This window comes from Pristiophorus japonicus, chromosome 2 (assembly GCF_044704955.1).
Source record: "Pristiophorus japonicus isolate sPriJap1 chromosome 2, sPriJap1.hap1, whole genome shotgun sequence".
Lineage (NCBI taxonomy): Eukaryota > Metazoa > Chordata > Chondrichthyes > Pristiophoridae > Pristiophorus > Pristiophorus japonicus.
In genome coordinates this window covers 374,693,187-374,718,429 of record NC_091978.1, presented here as the reverse complement: position 1 = coordinate 374,718,429, position 25,243 = coordinate 374,693,187, and the positions used below count along the sequence as shown (strand labels likewise).

The 25,243-nt window shown below is 47.7% G+C and overlaps 1 protein-coding gene across 2 annotated transcripts in view; it reads left to right on the top strand.

The window, feature by feature from the left end:
- The window catches only part of LOC139251219 (polycomb group RING finger protein 3), a 93,100-nt gene that overhangs the window by 31,429 nt on the left and 36,428 nt on the right, over nucleotides 1–25,243 (top strand). For both annotated transcript variants that reach the window (XM_070873191.1, XM_070873185.1), the window contains exon 3: nucleotides 20,812–20,908. In XM_070873191.1, coding sequence (XP_070729292.1) covers nucleotides 20,812–20,908 — 97 coding nt within the window. The remainder of the gene's footprint in view (nucleotides 1–20,811; nucleotides 20,909–25,243) is intronic.

The window sequence follows — 25,243 nt, the reverse complement described above, 5'->3', positions numbered from 1 at the left end:
TTCAAAATTTGCAGATGACACAAAATTTGGAAGTATAGTGAACAGTGAGGAGGAGCGGGATAGACTTCAAGAGGACAGACAGGCTGGTGGGATGGGCGGGCACGGGGCAGATGAAATTTAACGCAGAGAAGTGCGAAGTGATAGATTTTGGTAGGAAGAATGAGGAAAGACAATATAAACTGAAGGGTACAATCCTAAAGGGGGTGTATGAACAGAGAGACTTGGGGGCACATGAGCACAAATCGTTAAAGGTGCTCGTAAAATCGGCAGTCAGGAGCAGCGTCGGAGGTGCGTGGAGAGGCCTATAAAAGGCCCAGCAGGGAGTCCGGGGCCCAGCGTCGGCGGCAGTCGGGAGCAGTGTCGAGGTGCGTGGAGAGGCGTGACTTGTGCAGCTACAGGGAGAAGGCAAAAAAGAAGCAGAAAGAAACAGGAAGGTGACGACACAGCCAAGGGGGTAAGTGATTGGCTGGTGATTGGTGAGTAGTTTTTCTTTTTTCTCTTCTATAACAGTGAGTAAACTTTAGCATTGTTGTTGCTTATCTAAGGGTTAAGTCATGGCAGGAGAGCTCGGTCACGTGTTATGCTCCTCCTGTACCATGTGGGAACTCGGACGACACCAGTGTTCCTGACGACTAGGTGTGCGGGAAGTGTATCTGCCTCCAGCTCCTGACGGACCGCGTTGCGCTGAGGGTGGATTCACTCTGGAGCATCCACGATGCTGAGAATGACGTGAGTAGCACGTATAGTGAGTTGGTCGTACCGCAGGGAAAGGGTCCACAGCCAGATAGGGAATGGAAGACCAGCAGGAAGAGCAGTGCAAGGAAGGTAGTGCAGGGGTCCCCTGCGGTCATCCCCCTGCAAAACAGATACACCGCTTTGAGTACTGTTGGGGGGGGATGACTCATCAGTGGAGGGCAGCAGCAGCCAAGTTCATGGCACCGTGGCTGGCTCTGCTGCACAGGAGGGCAGGAAAAAGAGTGGGAGAGCGATAGGGGATTCAATTGTAAGGGGAATAGATGGGCATTTCTGCGGCCGCAACCGAGACTCCAGGATGGTATGTTGCCTCCCTGGTGCAAGGGTCAAGGATGTCTCTGAGCGGGTGCAGGACGTTCTAAACAGGGAGGGAGAACAGCCAGTTGTCGTGGTGCACATTGGTACCAACGACATAGATAAAAAAAACGGGATGAGGTCCTACGAAACGAATTTAAGGAGCTAGGAGCTAAATTAAAAAGTAGGACCTCAAAAGTAGTAATCTCGGGATTGCTACCAGTGCCATGTGCTGGTCAGAGTAGGAATCGCAGGATAGCGCAGATGAATACGTGGCTTGAGCAGTGGTGCAGCAGGGAGGGATTCAAATTCCTGGGGCATTGGAACCGGTTCTGGGGAAGGTGGGACCAGTACAAACCGGACGGTCTGTATCTGGGCAGGACCAGAACCAATGTCCTTGGGGGAGTGTTTGCTAGTGCTGTTGGGGAGGAGTTAAACTAATATGGCAGGGGGATGGGAACCAATGCAAGGAGACAGAGGGAAACAAAAAGGAGACAAAAGCAAAAGACAGAAAGGAGATGAGGAAAAGTGGAGGGCAGAGAAACCCAAGGCAAAGAACAAAAAGGGCCACTGTACAGCAAAATTCTAAAAGGACAAAGGGTGTTAAAAAAACAACCCTGAAGGCTTTGTGTCTTAATGCAAAGAGTATCCGTAATAAGGTGGATGAATTAACTGTGCAAATAGATGTTAACAAATATGATGTGATTGGGATTACAGAGACGTGGCTCAAGGATGATCAGGGCTGGGAACTCAACATCCAGGGATATTCAACATTCAGGAAGGATAGAATAAAAGGAAAAGGAGGTGGGGTAGCATTGCTGGTTAAGGAGGAGATTAATGCAATAGTTAGGAAGGACATTAGCTTGGATGATGTGGAATCTATATGGGTAGAGCTGCAGAACACCAAAGGGCAAAAAACGTTAGTGGGAGTTGTGTACATACCTCCAAACAGTCGTAGTGATGTTGGGGAGGGCATCAAACAGGAAATTAGGGGTGCATGCAATAAAGGTGCAGCAGTTATAATGGGTGACTTTAATATGCACATAGATTGGGCTAACCAAACTGGAAGCAATACGGCGGAGAAGGATTTCCTGGAGTGCATAAGGGATGGTTTTCTCGACCAATATGTCGAGGAACCAACCAATGGGGAGGCCATCTTAGACTGGGTGTTGTGTAATGAGAGAGGATTAATTAGTAATCTCGTTGTGCGAGGCCCCTTGGGGAAGAGTGACCATAATATGGTGGAATTCTACATTAGGATGGAGAATGAAACAGTTAATTCAGAGACCATGGTCCAGAACTTAAAGAAGGTATGAGGCATGAATTGGCTAGGATAGATTGGCGAATGATACTTAAGGGGTTGACTGTGGATGGGCAATGGCAGACATTTAGAGACCGCATGGATGAACTACAACAATTGTACATTCCTGTCTGGCGTAAAAATAAAAAAGGGAAGGTGGCTCAACCGTGGCTATCAAGGGAAATCAGGGATAGTATTAAAGCCAAGGAAGTGGCATACAAATTGGCCAGAAATAGCAGCGAACCCGGGGACTGGGAGAAATTTAGAACTCAGCAGAGGAGGACAAAGGGTTTGATTAGGGCAAGGAAAATGGAGTACGAGAAGAAGCTTGCAGGGAACATTAAGACGGATTGCAAAAGTTTCTATAGATATGTAAAGAGAAAAAGGTTAGTAAAAACAAACGTAGGTCCCCTGCAGTCAGAATCAGGGGAAGTCATAACGGGGAACAGAGAAATGGCGGACCAATTGAACAAGTACTTTGGTTCGGTGTTCACTAAGGAGGACACAAACAACCTTCCGGATATAAAAGGGGTCGGAGGGTCTAGTAAGGAGGAGGAACTGAGGGAAATCCTTATTAGTCGGGAAATTGTGTTGGGGAAATTGATGGGATTGAAGGCCGATAAATCCCCAGGGCCTGATGATCTGCATCCCAGAGTACTTAGGGAGGTGGCCTTGGAAATAGCGGATGCATTGACAGTCATTTTCCAACATTTCATTGACTCTGGATCAGTTCCTATCGAGTGGAGGGTAGCCAATGTAACCCCACTTTTTAAAAAAGGAGGGAGAGAGAAAACAGGGAATTATAGACCAGTCAGCCTGACATCGGTAGTGGGTAAAATGATGGAGTCAATTATTAAGGATGTCATAGCAGTGCATTTGTTAAGAGGTGACATGATAGGTCCAAGTCAGCATGGATTTGTGAAAGGGAAATCATGCTTGACAAATCTTCTGGAATTTTTTGAGGATGTTTCCAGTAGAGTGGACAAGGGAGAACCAGTTGATGTGGTGTATTTGGACTTTCAGAAGGCTTTCGACAAGGTCCCACACAAGAGATTAATGTGCAAAGTTAAAGCACATGGGATTGGGGGTAGTGTGCTGACATGGATTGAGAACTGGTTGTCAGACATGAAGCGAAGAGTAGGAGTAAATGGGTACTTTTCAGAATGGCAGGCAGTGACTAGTGGGGTACCGCAAGGTTCTATGCTGGGGCCCCAGCTGTTTACATTGTACATTAATGATTTAGACGAAGGGATTAAATGTAGTATCTCCAAATTTGCGGATGACACTATGTTGGGTGGCAGTGTGAGCTGCGAGGAGGATGCTATGAGGCTGCAGAGTGACTTGGATGGGTTAGGTGAGTGGGCAAATGCATGGCAGATGAAGTATAATGTGGATAAATGTGAGGTTATCCACTTTGGTGGTAAAAACAGAGAGACAGACTATTATCTGAATGGTGACAGATTAGGAAAAGGGGAGGTGCAAAGAGACCTGGGTGTCATGGTACATCAGTCATTGAAGGTTGGCATGCAGGTACAGCAGGCGGTTAAGACAGCAAATGGCATGTTGGCATTCATAGCGAGGGGATTTGAGTACAGGGGCAGGGAGGTGTTGCTGCAGTTGTACAGGGCCTTGGTGAGGCCACACTTGGAGTATTGTGTTCAGTTTTGGTCTCCTAGTCTGAGGAAGGACATTTTTGCTATTGAAGGAGTGCAGCGAAGGTTCACCAGACTGATTCCCGGGATGGCGGGACTGACCTATCAAGAAAGACTGGATCAACTGGGCTTGTATTCACTGGAGTTCAGAAGAATGAGAGGGGACCTCATAGAAACGTTTAAAATTCTGATGGGTTTCGACAGGTTAGATGCAGGAAGAATGTTCCCAATGTTGGGGAAGTCTAGAACCAGGGGTCACAATCTAAGGATCAGGGGTAAGCCATTTAGGACCGAGATGAGGAGAAATTTTTTCACCCACAGAGTGGTGAACCTGTGGAATTCTCTACCACAGAAAGTTGTTGAGGCCAATTCACTAAATATATTCAAAAAGGAGTTAGATGAAGTCCTTACTACTAGGGGGATCAAGGGGTATGGCGAGAAAGCAGGAATGGGGTACTGAAGTTGCATGTTCAGCCATGAACTCATTGAATGGCGGTGCAGGCTAGAAGGGCCGAATGGCCTACTCCTGCACCTATTTTCTATGTTTCTATGTTTCTAAGGTGGCAGGGCAGTTTGAGAAAGCGGTTATAAAGGTTAATGGGATCCTGGGCTTCATAAATAGAGGCATAGGGTACATAAGCAAGGAAGTTATGATGAATGTTTGTAAATCACTGGTTCGGTCTCAACTGGAGTATTGTGTCCAATTCTGTGCACCGCACTTTAGAAAGGATGTGAAGGCCTTAGAGAGGGAGCAGAAAAGATTTATGAGAATGGTTCCAGGGATGAGGGACTTCAGTTACGGGGAGAGACTGGGGTTGTTCTCCTTGGAGTAGAGAAGGTTAAGAGGAGATTTGATCGAGGTGTTCAAAATCATGAGGGGTCTGGACAGAGTAGATCGAGAGAAACTGTTCCCATTGGTGGAAGGGTCGGGAACCAGAGGACACAGATTTCAGGTGATTGGCAAAAGGACCAAAGGGGACACGAGGGAAAACGTTTTTAACGCAGCGAGTGGTTAGGATCTGGAATGCGCTGCCTGAGAGGGTGGTGGAGGCAGACTCAATCGTGGCTTTCACAAGGGAGTTGGATAAGTCCTTGAAGGGAAAACATTACAGGGCTCCGGGGAAAGGGTGGGTGAGTGGGACTGGCTGAGGTGCTCTTGCAGAGAGTCGGCACGGGCTGAATGGCCTCCTGTGCTGTAACTGTTCTATGGGCCCAAGTTTCGAGCCGCGCCTAGAACGGCGCAGTCCCGACCTGGACGCCCGTTTTTCGCGCCACAAAGTGCGCCTAAAAAAACCTCCGTATTTTCCAGCTCCCTGCAGGTCCTCTGGCCCTCGGCGCAGCGCAGCGCAGCAGGAGCAGTGGGGGGTGGAGCCAGGTCCCTGACAGACAGAGAATGAGAGACACACACAGACAGACAGAGAGATAGAGACACACTGGTTGGGGGGGGGGGCATCCCAGCACGCTGTTGGAGGGCTCCCGGTGCTGCAGTCGGTAAGTAGAAAATGTTTTATTTATTGATTTAAAAAAAAAAATTATTTCTTATAAATTTTTTTTGATTGATTTTATTGGTTGATTTATTGATGTATTTATCATTTATTATTGATGATGGCTCTTTATTTGTAAAACTGAAGTGTTTAATGTTTGTAAACTTCCCTTTAAACCCCCCCCCATTCCCTAGGCCTGATTTGTAACCTACGCCTGATTTTCTAAAGTGTAGACAAGGTTTTTTCGAGCGTACAAAAATCTTCACTTACTCCATTCTAAGTTAGTTTGGAGTAAGTTTTCACTGACGAAACTTTGAAATCAGGTGTAAGTGGCCGGACACGCCCTCTTTTGAAAAATAAATTCTGTTCCAAAGTGAAACTATTCTAACTGACTAGAACGGGAGCAAACTAAATGACGAGAATTCCGATTTCTAAGATAATCCATTCTAAACCAGTTGCTCCTAAAAATCAGGAGCAAATCATGTGGAAACTTGGGGCCTTTGATTCTAAAACATAATTATCGGCTTTCAACAATGATTGCCAATGATGGGGTGGATTGGGAAGATGTTGGCTGTCGTGCAGTTCCTGCGTACAGTGAGTTCAAGGTGAACGTAATTTCTGTGAGTGGTGAGCATTGTCTTGTCATATTGCCTGAGATTAAATCACTCACTGGCTCAGTTCCTCACTTCACGACTTAAGCTAAGTGTTCATTTCTTCCAGTTACCATGGCAATGTTATTGTGGTACTTTTTGATGAAATAAGACAATGAATTGTGAAGCAGTTAATACCGAATCAGTAACACAGCGCAGTGCAGAGACACACTCGTCTCTTCTAAGGCAGTCCCTCGGAGTCGAGGATGACTTGCTCCCACACTAACACCAGTTCTCAGGTGACTGAGTCCAATGCGGGACCCACAGTCTCTGTCACAGGTGGGGCAGATTGTGGTTGGGGGGGACGGGTGGGTGGGGGGGCCTGGGTTGCCGTGCGTGCCTTCCGCTGCCTGCGCTTGGCTTTCGTGTGCTCCCGGCGATGAGACTCGAGGTGTTCAGCGCCTTCCCGGATGAATCTCCTCCGCTTTGAGCGAGTCTTGGGCCAGGGATGCCCAGGTGTCGGCGGGGCTGTTGCGCTCTTTCAAGGAGGCTTTGAGGGTGTCCTGGAAGTGTTTCCTCTGCCCACCTGGGGCTCACTTGCCGTGTCGGAGTTCTGAGTAGAGTGCTTGCTTTGGGAGTCTAGTACTGGGCAATATAGCCCATTCATTGGAGCTGATCGAATGTGGTCAGTGCTTCGATGCTGGGGATGTTGGTCTGAGCAAGAACACTGACGTTGGAGACCCACTATACAAACCGTAATGGACATGCCACTGAAAGGTGCACTGCTATTATTTATTCACGTGGGTGTCACTGGCAAAGCCGGCATTTATTGCCCATCCCTAATTGCCCCTCGAGAAGATGGTGGTGAGCCGCCTTCTTGAACCGCTGCAGTCCGTGTGGTGAAGGTGCTCCCACAGTGCTGTTAGGGAGGTAGTTCCAGGATTGTGACCCAGCGACGATGAAGGAACGGCCGATATATTTCCCAGTCGGGATGGTGTGTGACTGGGAGGGGAACGTGGAGGTGGTGGTGTTCCCATGCACCTGCTGCCCTTGTCCTTCTAGGTGGTAGAGGTCGTGGGTTTGGGAGGTGCTGCCGAAGAAGCCTTGGCGAGTTGCTGCAGTGCATCTTGTAGATGGTGCACACTGCAGCCAGGGGGCGCCGGTGGTGGAGGGAGTGAATGTTGAAGGTGGTGGATGGGGGGCCGATCAAGCGGCTGCTTTGTCCTGGATGGTGTCGAGCTTCTTGAGTGTTGGAGCTGCAACAACATCCAGGCAAGTGGAGAGTGTTCCATCTCACTGCTGACACTTCAGAACATGCACCGTACTCCAGCCAGTCTCACTGGTAACAGAACCGGAAAGGTCTGGAAAGGTAAGTTTTGAGGCCAGGAGGAGTAGGACTGTGCCCACAAAAATAATGACCTCTCGGGGATTGCTGACCTGTCCAGGCTTGCCTGCTGCGATATTGCACCAGCCTGAGCACGGACCTCCAAATAGCTCTGGCCTCTTCCCTGCCGGTCGGGCAGACTCCGCCATGCTCTGAGAAAGAAAGGCTTGCATTTCTATAGCACCTTTCACAACCCCCAGACGTCCCAAAGTGCTTTACATTCTAAAAGCAGCCTGCTTGCCCAGATGGCTGCTGGGGCCACTTAACAGGCCTTTGCGGGAGTGATGGTGAGACCAAGCCAAAAAAAAAAAGAAAAGACAGACTTGCATTTCTATAGCACCTTTCGCAACCACAGGATGGCCCAAAGCGCTTTACAGCCAATGAAATACTTTTGACGTGTGGTCACTGTTGTATTGTGGGAAATTGTTGCGCTAATAACTCGATAATCTGTTTTTGTTACGTTAATCGAGGGATAACTATTGGCATGCCCTGCACTACAAAATAATATCATGGGAATCTTTTACATCCATCTGAGAAAGCAGACAGGGCCTCGTTTTAACACCTTGTCTAAAGACGGCACCTCCGACACTGCAGCACTCCCTCAGTACCACCCCTCCGATAGTGCAGCACTCCCTCAGTACAGTCCCCTTCGACAGTGCAGCGCTCCCTCAGCGCTGCCCCTCTGACATACAAGATAATGGGGGGGCTCAACAAGGTGGATGCAGAGAGGATATTTCCACTCAGGGGAAACTAAAACTAGAGGACCTAGTCTCTGAATAAGGGGCCACCCATTTAAAACTGAGCTGAGGAGGAATTTCTTCTCTCAGGGTTGTAAATCTGTGGAATTCTGTGCCCCAGAGAGCTGTGAAGGCTGAGTCATTGAATATATTTAAGGCGGAGATAGACAGATTTTTGAGTGATAAGGGAGTAAAGGGTTATGGGGAACAGGCAGGGAAGTGGAGTTGAGTCCATGATCCGATCAGCCATGATCTTATTAAATGGCGGAGCAGGCTCAAGGGGCTAAATGGCCGACTACTGCCCCTATTTCTTATGTTATTGTATTTAGGCAATGCAGCGCTCCCTAAGTACTGCCCCTCTGACAGTGCAGCACTTACTCAGTACTGCACTGGAGTGTCAGCCTAGATTTTTGTGCTCAAGTCTCTCGAGTGGGACTTGAACCTACAACATGTTGACTCAGGTGAGAGTGCTACGCACTGAGCCACAGCTGACATACATGTAAAATTTGTAGACAATGAGTTCGGGTAGATTTCATCTGACGGGACATATTTGTTTTCACAGAGAGTTATTCGCCCCTCTGCAACAGATTACCATTGCATATGATAAGTATGGATTCCCCTTCAGTCAGGAACAGGAACAGGAGTCGGCCATTCAGCCCCTTGAGTCTGTTCCACCATTCAATGAGATCATGGCTGATCTGCGACCTAACCTCATATACCTGCCTTTGCTCAGATTTAAAATTAACAATTGATCCAGCATCAATTGCCGATTGCAGAAGAGAGTTCCAAACTTCTCCCACCCTGTGTGTGTAGAAGTGTTTCCTAATTTCACTCCTGAAAGGTCTGGCTCTAATGTTTAGACTATGCCCCGAGTCCCAGACTCCCCAACCAGCGGGAATAGTGTCTCTCTATCTACCCTCTCTGTTCCCCTTAATATCCGAAAAACTTTGATCGGCTCACCCCTTAACCATCTAAATTCTAGGGAATAGAACCCTAATTTGTGTAATTGCCCCTCGTAACTGAACCCTTGGAGTCCGTATATCATTCTGGTAAACTCACGCTGCACTCCCTCCAAGGCCAATGTATCCTCCCTAAGGTGTGGGCCCAGAACTGCTCACAGTGCTCCAGGTGTGGGACCCAGAACTGCTCACAGTGCTCCAGGTGTGCGCCCAGAACTGCTCACAGTGCTCCAGGTGTGGGCCCAGAACTGCTCACAGTGCTCCAGGTGTGGGCCCAGAACTGCTCACAGTGCTCTAGGTGTGGGACCAGAACTGCTCACAGTACTCCAGGTGTGGGCCCAGAACTGCTCACAGTGCTCCAGGTGTGGGCCCAGAACTGCTCACAGTGCTCCAGGTGTGGGCCCAGAACTGCTCACAGTGCTCCAGGTGTGGGCCCAGAACTGCTCACAGTGCCCCAGGTGTGGACCCAGAACTGCTCACAGTACTCCAGGTGTGGACCCAGAACTGCTCACAGTACTCCAGGTGTGGGCTAACCAGGGCTTTATCCAGCTGCAGCATAACCTCTACCCCCTTGTACTCTAGCCCTCGAGATATAAAGGCCAGCATCCCATTAGCCTTTTTGATTATTTTAATGAGCGATGTACCTGGACCTTCAAGTTTCTTTGGACACCCACTGTTTAGTTTGTCACCATTAGAAAGTACCCTGTTCTCTCCTTTTGGGGTCCAAAGTGGATGACCTCACATTTGCTTACATTGCAATCCATTTGCCAGTTTTGCCGATTCACTTTGTCATTTTATGCTTTCATCTACACTGCCTACAATGCGCCTATCTTTGAGGCATCGGCAAATTGGGATATTTGACTTTTTATGCCATCATCTAAGTCGTTTATAAATATTCAATAGTTGAGGCCCCAACACAGATCCCTGCGGGACACCACTAGTCACATCCCGCCAATGTGAGTACCTGCCCATTATCCCGACTCTCTGTCTCCTGCCGCTCAGCCAATTTCCTAACCTGGTCAATAATTTGCCCTCAATTCCGTGGGCTTCAACTTAGTTAACAGTCTCTTATGTGGGACTTTATCAAATGCCTTCTGGAAGCCCATATAAATAACATCCATAGACATTCCCCTGTCCACTACTTTAGTCACCTCTTCAGAAACTTGTCAGGCATGATCTATCTTTCACAAATCTATGCTGCCTCTCTGATCAACTGAAAATATTCGAGGTGTTCAGTCACCCTATTGTTAACGATAGACTCCAGCAATTTCCTGGCAACAGATGTTAGGCTAACTGGTCTATAATTCCCTGGTTTCCCTCACTTGGCATTGTTAAATAGTGGAGTGACCTATAAAATTTGCCAATCCTGGTACCAGGCTCGAGGGGCTGAATGGCCTCCTGTTCCTGTTTGTAGTGATCCACTTGCTACACGTGTTGAAATCCACACTAACAGAGGTATCTCGGTAAGGCACTTTGGGAGTAGGATATAAATGGGATATTACGTGATGCCTGTAATAAAACACGTAATCTCTGCAGTGGCAACACAAGCCAAGCTCCTCATTACAGGCGGCCCCTCAAACAAGCTAGAATGACAGGAGCTGCGGAAAAAGAGATCAGCAGCTGATACTGTGTGAGGCAGTTAGGATCAAACAGCGCAAACCCTAACCCAACAAAAAGCACAGTTCTCCACCGATTCCCCATCACGGGCATTGCCATCTAACCAGCCAAGGCTCAGCTGGGAATCAATTGACCGAGAACTGAAGAAATCTGGAAACGATCTTTATTCCCGAAGCCTGTTGTCCTTAGACCCCACTGATGTGCAGTGCGCAGTGACTCACTACATTGACACTCACAAGTTGGGAGCAATGGTGGCGAGGAGGGATCAAACCTTGGCGTCCGTCATCTGATGCCAGAATATATTGACTGAAGTGGAATGGATCTCTCGCAACCCAGAACCAGAACAAGCAGTTAAAGTGTGTGCGCTGCTTTTTGACGAGACGTATGCACTTCAACAATCGCCTGTCAAACGAAGGTGGCACCCTGAGTCAGGGCAGTGACGCACTGCTCTTGCCATTAGTTTTTAGGTCAAAAGTAAAAGTTGCCCGTTGGAATAGTTTGGGCAGCCTCGTGTACGTTGAGAGAAAGAAGCAGAAATAAATGATGTGGACTAACAGCGTATCCATTCTCACAAACGGATGGAGGCACAGACAGGTTCTCGGAATAATTCAAAGTTTGGTTTTCAGGGTGGGAGGAGGAGAGCTGAGTGAATCAGCAGTTAAACCAAAAGGGCAAGCTTCAGAGATGGGCCTGAAAACACCAACACAGTGTCTGTCCATACGCTGCTCCAGCCTGTCACAGCACCATTCTCACATCAGGCTACCTTCCAGTTGATTACATTTGGATGGAACTTGTTGATTGTAATGGACAGCAATACAGACCAGGGCAGTCCCAGGTTCAATCCCTGCAGTGTACTAACTTAGCTGATTTTATTCAGGATTATCTTGGCTTTATCTCCTTGGATTGGGATGTAAACATTAGCTGGACCTTCTGCTCCTGATCACTCACCAACAGCAGCTGCAGAAAGTGCGTGTGTGGGAATGTTGGGTGAGAATGGGATCGGCATTGCCTGTCCTGTCCGCTCCCCATCAAAGCTCCCACTTGGCTGAGGTGTCAGAGGGTGATGGTGAAACTACCCAAGTTAACACCTGGAGGAAACAAGGGTTTGTAACCTGTATATTTATGTGACAATTGGATGCGAAACATATAAAATTCTGATGGGATTGGACAGATTAGATACAGGAAGAATGTTCCCGATGTTGGGGAAGTCCAGAGCCAGGGGACACAGTCTAAGGATAATGGGTAAGCCATTTAGGACCCAGATGAGGAGAAACTTCTTCACTCAGAGTTGTGGGCATGTGGAATTCTCTACCGCAGAGAGTTGTTGAGACCAGTTTGTTCGATTTATTCAAAAGGGAGTTAGATATGGCCCTTACGGCTAAAGGGATCAAGGGGCATGGAGAGAAAGCAGGAAAGGGGTACTGAGGGAATGATCAGCCATGATCTTATTGAATGGTGGTGCAGGCTCGAAGGGCCGAATGGCCTATTCCTGCACCTATTTTCTATGTTTCTATGAAAATAATTATGTTTCATTTATAAGTTTAGAAAGGTTTGTCTATGCCCATCATATTTTTAACTAAATTGTATATAAAATAATTAGCTTGGGTACTGTTAGTGGAAATTATATATGCGAAGTTTATTTTGAAAATTCTCTGCTTCTGACAAAACCAAACATAAAGTTTCTGGGCGTTTACGCATGCGCCATTGGTAAAGGAGGCATTGCATGATTATTCGCGACGAAAAACGTGAGTTTCGTCAACTTTAGTCCGTGGTCATTTGCGCTGCGATAGAGGCCTTGTGGCGGGGGGCGGGGGGGCAGGCGGTGATTGCAAAAAATATTCACAAAACCCTTAGCTAGCAAATCACTGGAAAAAAAGTTAAAAATAAAAACTTGAAAGAACTTTTTTTTGCAGGTTTTTGTACTTGCCGCTGCTGGTCGGGCTGCACTGACGTGTTTGACCCGTCACTATTCTGGGCGTGGCGTACAGGTCGGGAGAGAGCCGAAAGTCCCACGCAAACGCAATCCGCGTCGTTACACGTCGGCGCACCTCTCCCCGGCGGTACTTGGAAGCGCCGGTACCCAAGGATCCCGCCCGGACTTTGCGACCGGGTGTTTGCCGCGGTGGGTCAAATCGTGGCAAAAACCCAGCCGCAAACTCCTTGAGAATCCGGCCAGATATGTTCTATATAGGACTGACCTTCAGTGAGTAGCAGGGATTCGGGGATACACTTGTATAGATTTGGTGGTAAGACACATGGTATAAATGTGGCGAGGAGAGACAAGAACAGATTCCAAAAACAAAGGCATTAACCTTATATCGAACTTTACTACACCATACTCGGAACATTGCACAGTTCTGGTCTCCATATTACAAAAAGTAATACAAGAACTTGAGAAAGTTCAAATACATTTTACAAGGATAATACAAGAGGGTACAGCTATCAGGAAAGACTGAATAGGCTGGGGTGACCTGATAGTGGTCTGTAAATTATGAAGGGGTTTGAAAGGGTCGACGAAGAGAATATATTTCCATTTGTGGGGGTGTTCAAAACTAAGGCCATGAATATAAGATCAGAGATAGGAGCAGGAGTAGGCCTACTCTGCCCAATCCCCATATCCCTCGATTCCCCGAGACTCCAAAAATCTATCGATCTCAGCCTTGAATATACTCAATGACTGAACATCCACAGCCCTCTGGGGCAGAGAATTCCAAAGATTCACCACCCTCTGAGTGAAGAAATTCCTCCTCATCTCAGTCCTAAATGACCAACCCCTTATCCTGAGACTGTGACCCCTGGTTCTAGACTCTCCAGCCCGGGGAAAACACCCTCCCTGCATTTACCCTTTTAAGCCCCTTAAGAATTTTATATGTTTCAATGAGATCACCTCTCATTTTTCTAAATTCTAGAGAATATAGGCCTAGTCTCCTCAATCTCTCCTCTCATCCCAGGAATCAGTCTAGTGAACCATTGTTGCACTCCCTCTGGCCCAATATGTGTGTGTGTGTGTGTTAATTTGTACATTTGTTTGTGTAGTTTTGCTTTTTGCCTTCCTGTAGCTTGCAGCTCCTGCTCAGCCGGCTTATCGGCTTTAAAATGGAGAAAACAGCACACGCGCAGGACTTAAATGGGTCACGCACCCAAAAATCATTAAAGGGAACATTGGTAAGGAGACTAGGTGTGGTGTCACCAGGGCCCTATATGGGCAGAGGAAACATTTCAAGGACACCCTCAAAGCCTCCCTGATAAAGTGCGACATCCCCACCGACACCTGGGAGTCCCTGGCCAAAGACCGCCCTAAGTGGAGGAAGTGCATCCGGGAGGACGCTGAGCACCTCGAGTCTCATCGCCGAGAGCATGCAGAAACCAAGCGCAGGCAGCGGAAGGAGCGTGCGGCAAACCAGTCCCACCCTCCCCTTCCCTCAACCACTGTCTGTCCCACCTGTGACAGGGACTGTGGTTCTCGTATTGGACTGTTCAGCCACTTAAGGATTCATTTTTAGAGTGGAAGCAAGTCTTCCTCGATTCCGAGGGACTGGCTATGATGATGATGATGATATAATTGCAGTAAGATTACTTTACTCTTGTACTCAAATCCTTTTGTAATAAAGGCTAACATACTGTTAGCTTTCTTAATTGCTTGCTGTTACCTGCATGTTAACTTTCAGTGATTGGTGTACAAGGACACCCAGGTCCCTCTGAACACCAACATTTCCCAATCTCTTTACTTTTAAAACCTACTCTGCTTTCCTGTTTTTCCAACCAAAGTGGATAACTTCACATTTCTCCTCATTATATTCCACCTACTTCTCTGTTGGGTGTTTGAGCTGTGACCGTACAGGATACACCAGTGAGCAGATTATTGCTTCAGATCCTGACCTTAAAACCCATTCCTGCTCCTCAGTTGACGTTGGCCATTCTCGCTTTCTTTCTGGTTCCTCGAGTCTTTCTGGCTTATACAAATATCTCTCTACATTCATCTTGATTTGTATTCTACATTATTGTACAAACTTGATTCCCCCCTTACACATTATCTAACCTTTAGTCTCCCTTTGATCCTGTGCTTGAAACCCGTGTCCTTTCTCTGAGTCTGTTCCATTCCCTGTACACCGTTCATAGCATGATGCTGACACTTGGACACCATGGTCCTTGTGTGGTTGAATGTGTTTTAAAGTGTCCTTTTAAAGACTCAGGAGTTTTGTCCGCAGGTGTGTTAACATTTAGAAACCACCATTGCCCACCCTGCCAATATGTGTGTGTGTTAATGTGTACATTGGTTTGTGCAGTTCTTGTGTTTAACCAGGTAAGGAATGGTGATGTAGGCATTGAATATTCCCATATCAGAGCTTATCCCCCCCGCCCCACTTCAAAAATGTCTAAACCCATTCATGTAAGAATTATACTTCAGCGTTTCTTGTGCAGCTGGAATATTGGCGCTGGCTCCAGCTGAAAGCATGACGAGCTCAGGTTCTGCACCCCCGTTGTAACAACTTTCTGTACGTCACACACAACACCATTGGGTTTTACTTTTCACAGGAAAACGACCTGAATTGTGGAATGTGATTCCAAAATATTACTAACAATCCTGAAATCCAATGCTTTAAAAAAGAGTGTAACGGAGTGAAGCAGTGCTCCTGGATACGGGTCTTTATCCAAGGCCAGGTTTGCTGTGGAAGGTCATGCTCTGAATTGCCTGTGTTTTGGGGGCAGCTCCAGCTAGCTTGAAATTGTTGGTCACCTTTTCTGAGTTTTGTAGGTTGGCATATATGAGAGAGACACTTGCTTTCTTCAGCTGACTTACAAGTGCCCTTAATGTTAGCTGGAGGGACATGACAGGGTCACAGTAATATTGTGGTGGGGCCCAGTCCAAACACAATTGAAACGGTGCTTTGTCGAAAACAGTTTGCGAATCACTGGATTCTGAACATTAACCCATAGGTCTGTAATTGTCAGATCGTGTTTCTGACCTATTTAAACAAAAAAAATAATCATGAACTATTTATGAATCATTTGGCAGTGCTCTGCATTGAGCTCTGACAATGTTTGCTCTCATTGCCTTCCGTGTTTTTTAACAGGGGCAGTATCAGAACATTTTCCTAAAGAGCCTGTTGGATGGCAGGAACACAGATTTTTCCCCAGTATCAAAGTTATACTAGCTTTCGCTCCAAAGATGTCCCATTTACTCTCGATTAGCTACCCAGCTAGAGCGAGCATTGTCCAGGGACTTGGTTGGATTGAGATTGAGCTGAGTTTTTGATAGTGGAGCCACTGTACAGAAGGAATGAATTGGGGGGTATAGTCTGTACCAACTCTTTGCTGGGGTAATCCATTGCCTGCTCTCTCCTGTACGTTCCTCCACTTCAAATTCTTATCTACCCTCCCCTTAAAAAATGCCCTCGTCTTCAACTACTTCAGTTTTGGCAGTTTGGTCTCCTAATGAATTTAAGCAAGTGACAACTGTCTGCCTCGAGGAACTTGGATTCTAAACCCAAACTGTAATTGTAACATTGCTGCTTTTTCACAACCAAATTGCTTTCTCCTCAAGGGAGCAATGTGGTCCTGCAAATTACTCCTGATTACTCCATTAGTTATTGACATATGTTGGTAATAGTCTGACTCCAAACTTGGGCACTCCGCACTTTGCATGTAGCCTGGAGCAGCAGTTTAATAAAGGGTGCCCTATAATACTGGTTAATATGGTAAACATAGAAATTTACAGCGAAGCAGGAGCCTATTCCGGCCCATCGTGTCCATACCGGCCGACAAAGAGCCACATGGCCCTCGGTCAGCAGCCCTGAAGGTTACATATAAACCAATGAACAATGGCGGAAAGGCAAAGAGCACCCAGCCCAACCAGTCCGTCTCACACAACTGCGACACCCCTTATACTGAAACATTCTACACTCCATCCCAACCGGAGTCATGTGATCTCCTGGAAGAGGCAAAAACCAGATAAAAACCCAGGCCCATTGGGGAAACATCTGATATTATCCTCATTTATTGCACTGATGGGAACAGATTAGGGAATATTAATTACTCAGAGGTCTCGATGACACATCAACATTGATCCAAACCCCTTGGAGAACAATCAGATGTTCTCTTGGTCGCAAATCATTTGATAAAATCTTTTAATGAATTATGTCAAAATAGAACTTGACCAGAGTTGTACACTATTGATGCAAAATGACAGAGATTATCATCTGAAGAATGTTGCTGCGTGCTTTTAGTTTTGAGAGTAACCTTAAGCTGATTGTGCTCAGTAACAATACAAAGTTACGAGCGGGAGCTTCACCCGAGTGCGACTGTTTAAGGACAGGCAGACGTGTGTCACCCGCTTCCTGATAGCTGCAACTCTGTCATTTCATTGTGATCGCCAGCGCCGGGGAGGAATCAGCAAACAATGGGAAAGGAGAGGGAACACAATACAAGCAAAAGACAGGAAGCATAACGTGGTTTCAGATTAGACCAAGATCTGCCTTAATCACACTGTCCTGAATAAATATATTGATGTACTAGCAGATATCCCATGGAATTGCTCAAGGTGAGATATTAAGTATGATAGCTGAGGTGTGGCAGGATGCAAGTATGATGCTTACATGAAATGCACATTTATATTTAAGACTTATAAAATGTAGATGGTTGTTCAATTCTCAATGTTGGAGGTTTAGATGAGAAATTAATATATTTTTAAGCACTCTCTAAAGTTATGAGCAAACCTTTTTTTAAAGTTTTCCAAACTGTAATACCAGTTACGATAGTGTGTTTGCCCTGACTTACAATGCCCCTTTTGCTTTGTCAATCCCTGTAGTGACTCAGCTTGCACCAGTCGGTTATCTGCTGTGGAGACAGCCTCCACACAAAGTGGCCACTGATGGACTTACTGCACATTCCCAGCATTTGCTGCTTTCGTTTGGATTGGCAAATTTTTTCTTCTTGTCCTTTTTTGGGTCAGATTTTATACTTTTAAAATACTGATAAGTTAGAGATGTGATTTGATAATATATCAATGGCTTGGACTTGAATAGGGGGGGTATGATTAAGAAGTTTGCAGATGACACTAAAATAGGCCGTGTGGTTGATGATGAAAGCTGTGGACTGCAGGAAGCTACCAATGGACTGGTCAGGTGGGCGGAACTGGCAAATGGAATTCAATCTGGATAAGTGTGAGGTAATGCATTTGGGGAAGTCTAACAAGGCAAGGGGATACACATTAAATGGTAGGACATTGAAATGTGTAGAAGAACAGAGGGACCTGGGAGTGCAGGTCCACAGATCCCTGAAGGTAGCAGGCCAGGTAGATAAGGTGGTTAAGGCGGCATACGGAGCACAGGTGCAGCGCCTAAAATCCGGAACCCTCAGGACTAAGGCCGTTCCGTCCGGGCTTTTCCGGACTTTCGATTTGCTTTCTGACGTCTCAAATCTGGAAACACCTGAGCCCAGGTTCAGGTATTTCCAGATTTTGGAATGTCAGAAAGGGAGAGGGGATGAATTCCCGCCGAGGTGGTGTTTGGGGCGGCCTCACCGAGGAGGTTGTTGGGCGGGCTCACCGAGGTGGTGTTCGGGGCGGCCTCACCGAGGAGGTTGTTGGGCGGGCTCACCGAGGTGGTGTTTGGGGCGGCCTCACCGAGGAGGTTGTTGGGCGGGCTCACCGAGGAGCTGTTCGGGGCGGCCTCAGCGAGGAGCTGTTCGGGGCGGCCTCACCAAGGTGGTTTTTGGGGCGACCTCACCGAGGTGGTGTTCGGGGCGGCCTCACCGAAGTGGTGTTTGGGGCGGCCTCACCGAGGAGCTGTTTGGGGCGGCCTCACCGAGGAGCTGTTTTGGGGCGGCCTCACCGAGGTGGTGTTTGGGGCGGCCTCACCGAGGTGGTGTTTGGGGCGGCCTCACCGAGGTGGTGTTCGGGGTGGCCTCACCGAGGTGGTGTTTGGGGCGGCCTCACCGAGGAGCTGTTCGGGGCGGCCTCACCGAGGTGGTGTTTGGGGCGGCCTCACCGAGGAGCTGTTCGGGGCGGCCTCACCGAGGTGGTGTTTTGGGCGGCCTCACCGAGGAGCTGTTCGGGGCGGCCTCACCGAGGTGGTGTTTTGGGCGGCCTCACCGAAGTGGTGTTTGGGACGGCCTCACCGAGGTGGTGTTTGGGGCGGCCTCACCGAGGAGCTGTTCGGGGCGGCCTCACCGAGGTGGTGTTTTGGGCGGCCTCACCGAAGTGGTGTTTGGGACGGCCTCACCGAGGTGGTGTTTGGGGCGGCCTCACCGAGGAGCTGTTCGGGGCGGCCTCACCGAGGTGGTGTTTTGGGCGGCCTCACCGAGGAGCTGTTCGGGGCGGCCTCACCGAGGTGGTGTTTGGGGCGGCCTCACCGAGGTGGTGTTTGGGGTGGCCTCACCGAGGTGGTGTTTGGGGTGGCCTCACCGAGGTGGTGTTTGGGGTGGCCTCACCGAGGTGGTGTTTTGGGCGGCCTCACCGAGGAGCTGTTCGGGGCGGCCTCACCGAGGTGGTGTTTGGGGCGGCCTCACCGAGGTGGTGTTCGGGGCGGCCTCACCGAGGAGGTTGTTGGGCAGGCTCACCGAGATGGTGTTTGGGGCGGCCTCACCGAGGAGGTTGTTGGGCGGGCGGGCTCCGCTGAGGGTGTTGACAGGTGGGCCGGTGAGGAGGCCCTGAGGTAAGGGCAGCGGCAGTGAGGCAAGGTTGGCAGGGTCGTCGGGTCAGGATTCCGAAACATTTTACGGATTTCGGACGACCCTGTCACCGATCGTCCTGGATTCCGGAACATTCTGGTTCCGGAACTCTGGATTGTCGACACTGCGCCTGTACTTGCCTTTATTAGCTGAGGCATCGAATACAAGAGCAGGGAGGTTATGCTTGAACTGGTTAGGCCACAGCTGGAGTACTGCGTGCAGTTCTGGTCACCACATTACAGGAAGGATGTGATTACACTGGAGAGGGTACAAGGAGATTTACGAGGATGTTGCCTGGACTGGAGAATTTTGGCTATGAGGAAAGATTGGATCGGCTGGGTCTGTTTTCTTTGGAACAGAGGAGGCTGAGGGGAGACCTGATTGAGGTGTATAAAATTATGAGGGGCCTGGATAGAGTGGATAGGAAGTACCTGTTTTCCTTAGCAGAGGGGTCAATAACCAGGGGGCACAGATTTAAAGTAGTTGGTAGAAGATTTAGAGGAGATATGAGGGGAAATGTCCTCACCCAGAGGGTGGTGAGGGTCTGGAACTCCCGGCCTAAAAGGGTGGTAGAGGCAGAAACCCTCACCACATTTAAAAAGTACTTGGATGTGCACCTGAAGTGCCGTAACCTACAGGGCTACGGACCCAGAGCTGGAAAGTGGGATTAGGCTGGGTAGCTCTTGGTCAGCCGGTGCGGACACGATGGGCCGAATGGCCTCCTTCCGTGCTGTAAATTTCTCTGATATTGACCCGTCTCCATGGTCAGTCTTTCCATTGTGACCCTTTCAGGACAGCTTCTGTGATTTTGAAATAATTCTATAATAATCATTTTTTGACAATAGAGCTGGGATACCTCTGATTTAAATGAGCAAACATTTTAATTGGTGCTTGAGCTGAAATTGCAGGTATTTGTTTTTCTTTATTCATTCACAGGATGTGGGTGTCGCTGGCCGGCATTTATTGCCCGTCTCTAATTGCCCCTTATGTTGTGCATTTTGAACTGTGTAAGGGGCATATTTTCCTCCATTTGCAAATTTAGGAGCAAAAGTCTCACTCTGAATCTTTATCAGGCAAGTCTGTTTTACGAAAGCAAAATACTGCAGATGCTGCAATGTGAAATAAAAACAGAAAATGCTGGAATACTCAGCAGGTCAAGCTGTGTCTGTGGAGAGAAGCAGTGACAGAGGGTCACAGACCTGCAACGTTAACTCTGTTTCTCTCCACAGGTGCTGCCTGACCTGCTGAGATTTGCAGCCTTTTCTGTTTGTAAGTCTGTTTTACATTTGCACTAACCTTTTTGCTAAAGGTAGTGGACACGGAAGTAAATGTGGCCGATCGGCTACTGATACATTGTTGGTTTGTCTTCAGTCTGTAGGAGCTGCCTTGTGAAATATCTAGAAGAGAACAACACATGTCCTACCTGCAGGATTGTCATTCACCAGAGTCACCCACTGCAGTACATAGGGTGAGTATTGAACACACGCAAAGGTAAACTGCAGTATCAAGCAGCTCTGCAGGAATGCTAATTATTGATTTGGTTTTCACATTTTTTTGTAGTAGCCTTTTGATCGTTTGATGTGCACAAAATGCGTGAGCAGACTTTGTAGATTTTAGATATCTGTATGTATAATCTGTAATAAAATTACAGGCAGATAAGAATGATAAATTGACTAAAGCAAACTTTCAGAAAAGCAGCTACACGAGTGCTGTGAATGACTGAATGTCCCACCTGTGTTAGCAATGCAGACTCAAGTGTCTGCTGTGGGACTACAGTCACAAATGTGCTCCCTCCTCCCTCTTCCAGGACATGGAAAACCAGGCAAAAGCTGCTGCAGATTGAATGAATTTATATCAAACAGCTGCGTTGGCACTGAGAATGTAGGTACATTGCGTACAACAAACCCTTGTGTTAACTAATTCTTGGTACAGAGAAGGAAAGCCTAGGTAAATATTTTTTGTAGTTGTAGCATCACCCTTGCAATAAAGGCCAACATTCCATTTGCCTTCCTGATCACTTGCTGTACCTGCATACTAACTTTTTGTGTTTCATGCACAAGGACCCCTCCCGCCCCCCACCCCAGGTCCCTCTGTACTGCAGCACTTTGCAAATTTTTTCTCCATTTAAATTATAATTTGCTTTTCTATTTTTTCTGCCAAAGTGGATAACCTCACCCTTTCCCACATTATACTCCATTTGCCAAATGTTTGCCCACTCACTTAGCCTGTCTATATCCCCTTCTGTCCTCCTCACAATTTGCTTTCCCACCCATTTTTGTATCATCAGCAAACTTGGCTACATTACACTCGGTCCCTTCATACAAGTCATTAATATAGATTGTAAATAGTTGAGGCCCCCGCACCAATCCCTGCAGCACCCCACTTGTTACGGTTTGCCAACCGGAAAATGACCCATTTATCCCGACTCTCTGTTCTCTGTTAGTTAGCCAATCCTCTATCCATCCCTCTTGCTATTGAGGGAGTGCAGCGAAGGTTCACCAGACTGATTCCCGGGATGGTGGGACTGACGTATCAAGAAAGACTGGATCAACTGGGCTTGTATTCACTGGAGTTCAGAAGAATGAGAGGGGACCTCATAGAAACGTTTAAAATTCTGACGGGTTTAGACAGGTTAGATGCAGGAAGAATGTTCCCAATGTTGGGGAAGTCCAGAACCAGGGGTCACAGTCTAAGGATAAGGGGTAAGCCATTTAGGACCGAGATGAGGAGAAACTTCTTCACCCAGAGAGTGGTGAACCTGTGGAATTCTCTACCACAGAAAGTTGTTGAGGCCAATTCACTAAATATATTCAAAAGGGAGTTAGATGTAGTCCTTACTACTAGGCGGATCAAGGGGTATGGCGAGAAAGCAGGAATGGGGTACTGAAGTTGCATGTTCCGCCATGAACTCATTGAATGGCGGTGCAGGCTAGAAGGGCCGAATGGCCTACTCCTGCACCTATTTTCTATGTTTCTATGTAATATATTACCTCCAACCCAGTGAGCTTTTATCTTGTGCAGTAACCTTTTATGTGGCACCTTATCGAAAGCCTTCTGGAAATCCAAATACACCACATCCACTGGTCCCCCCTTATCCACCCTGCTTGTTACATCCTCAAAGAACTCCAGCAAATTTGTCAAACATGATTTCCCTTTCATAAAACCATGCTGACTCTGCTTGACTGAATTATGCTTTTCCAAATGTCCTGCTACTGCTTCCTTAATAATGGACTCCAGCATTTTTCCAACGACAGATGTTAGGCTAACCGGTCTGCCTTCTTTCTGTCTGCCTCCTTTTTTAAATAGGGACGTTACATTTGCGGTTTTCCAATCTGCTGGGACCTTTCCAGAATCCAGGGAATTTTGGTAGATTGCAACCAATGCATCCACTATCTCTGCAGCCACCTCTTTTAAGACCCTAGGATGTAGGCCATCAGGTCCAGGGGACTTGTCCACCTTTAGTCCCATTATTTTACTGAGTACTTTTTCTTTAATGATGGTGATTAATTTAAGTTCCCTCCCTATAGCCCCTTGATTATCTATTATTGGGATGTTTTTAGTGTCTTCTACCGTGACGACCGATACAAAATATTTGTTCAACGTCTCTGCCATTTCCCTGTTCCCCATTATTAATTCCCCAGTCTCATCCTCGAAGGGACCAACATTTACTTTAGCCATTCTCTTCCTTTTTATATACCTGTAGAAGCACTTGCTATGTTTTTATATTTCTTGCTAATTTACTCTCACCATCCATCTTCCTACGGAACAGGCTTGAGGGGTCAAATGGCCTACTCCTGCTCCTATTTCTTGTGTTCTCTCTTATTTTTTTAGTCCTTTGCTGGATTAAAAAAATTCCCAATCTTCTGGCTTCCCACTAGTCTTAGCCACTTTGTATGCCATTGTTTACAATTTGATCCCATCCTTTACTTCCTCAGTTAGCCACGGATGGGTTTCCCTTCTCTTAAAGTCTTTCCTTCTCACTGGAATATATTTTTAATGAGAGTTATAAAATATCTCCTTAAATGGCTGCCACTGCTTATCAACCATCTCACACTTTAACCTATTTTCCCAGTCCACTTTAGCCAACTCTGCCTTCATACCTTTGTAATCGCCTTTATTTAATCTCAGAACACTGGTTTGAGACCCAACTTTCTCGCCCTCCAACTGAATTTGAAATTCAACCATGCTATGATCACTCTTTCCTAGAGGATCCTTTACCACGAGATCATTTATTAATCCTATCTCATTACACAGTACCAGATCTAATATAGCCTGCTCCCTGGTTGGTTCCGCAACGGACCGCTCAAGGAAACTATCCCGGATACACTCGATGAACTCTTCCTCAAGGCTACCTTGGCCAATTTGATATGTCCAATCAATATGAAGATTAAAATCGCCCATGTGGATTCGTGGTATTTCATGTCTCCACTTTCACAATACTTCTCTGATAATGTAGATGGTACTGAGTGGCTCCATTGACTCCCCGTATTCTACATTGTGGACTTGGCTGGGTATCAGTGAGGAACTTCATCCTGCGACGTCAGCATCTCTGAAAGGAGTCTGAAACGGCAGGTGCAGATAAAACATGTAGCTCTCTGTGGAAGCTGATCTCGTAAGTCACAAACACTGTAGACTTGTTTTAATAGGAGTTACTCTCATACTGGAGTCGATTTGGATGGGCTTGAACCCAGGCAATTTAGCTTCCTTTCCCCCCCTTCCCATCAATTTGAAATCTGACACCAAAGGATGAGCTTCATGTGGTGGGATAGGCCCTGAACTGTCTTTTGGATGACCTGTTAAACCGAGGCCCCATCCGCTTGTTCAGGTGGATGTAAAAGAACCCCTGGCACCATTGGAAGAAGAGCAGGGGAGTTCTCATGTTCTGGCCAACATTTATTCTTCAACCACTGTCACTAACACAGATTAACTGGTTCATTGCTGTTTGGCTGTCGTGCTTTCCTACAAAACGTTGATTATGCTTCAAAAGTATTTCATTAGCTGTAAAACGCTTCAGGACATTCTGAGGATGGGAAAGGCAAGTTATAAACTGTTCGGGATATGGCAGCTGAGGTTTTGCACAGTTTGTTATCACGCCTACTGTGGGATGCAGCAACCTTGCAGTGACATGCTCTTTACATCGGCTGTACCGCATACACTCCCCGGGGTGTCCCCTCGACTGTACCGCATACACTCCCCGGGGTGCCCCCTCGACTATACCTCATACACTCCCCGGGGTGCCCCCTCGGCTGTACCTCATACACTCCCCGGGGTGTCCCCTCGACTGTACCTCATACACTCCCCGGGGTGCCCCCTCGGCTGTACCGCATACACTCCCCGGGGTGCCCCCTCAGCTATACCGCATACACTCCCCGGGGTGCCCCCTCGGCTGTACCGCATACACTCCCCGGGGTGCCCCCTCGGCTGTACCGCATACACTCCCCGGGGTGCCCCCTCGACTGTACCTCATACACTCCCCGGGGTGCACCCTCGACTATACCTCATACACTGGGTGCCCCCTCGACTGTACCTCATACACTCCCCGGGGTGCACCCTCGACTATACCGCATACACTCCCCGGGGTGCCCCCTCGACTGTACCTCATACACTCCCCGGGGTGCCCCCTCGGCTGTACCTCATACACTCCCCGGGGTGCCCCCTCGACTATACCGCATACACTCCCCGGGGTGCCCCCTCGGCTGTACCGCATACACTCCCCGGGGTGCCTGAGGGAGAGGTGCCCCCTCGGCTGTACCGCATACACTCCCCGGGGTGCCCCCTCGGCTGTACCTCATACACTCCCCGG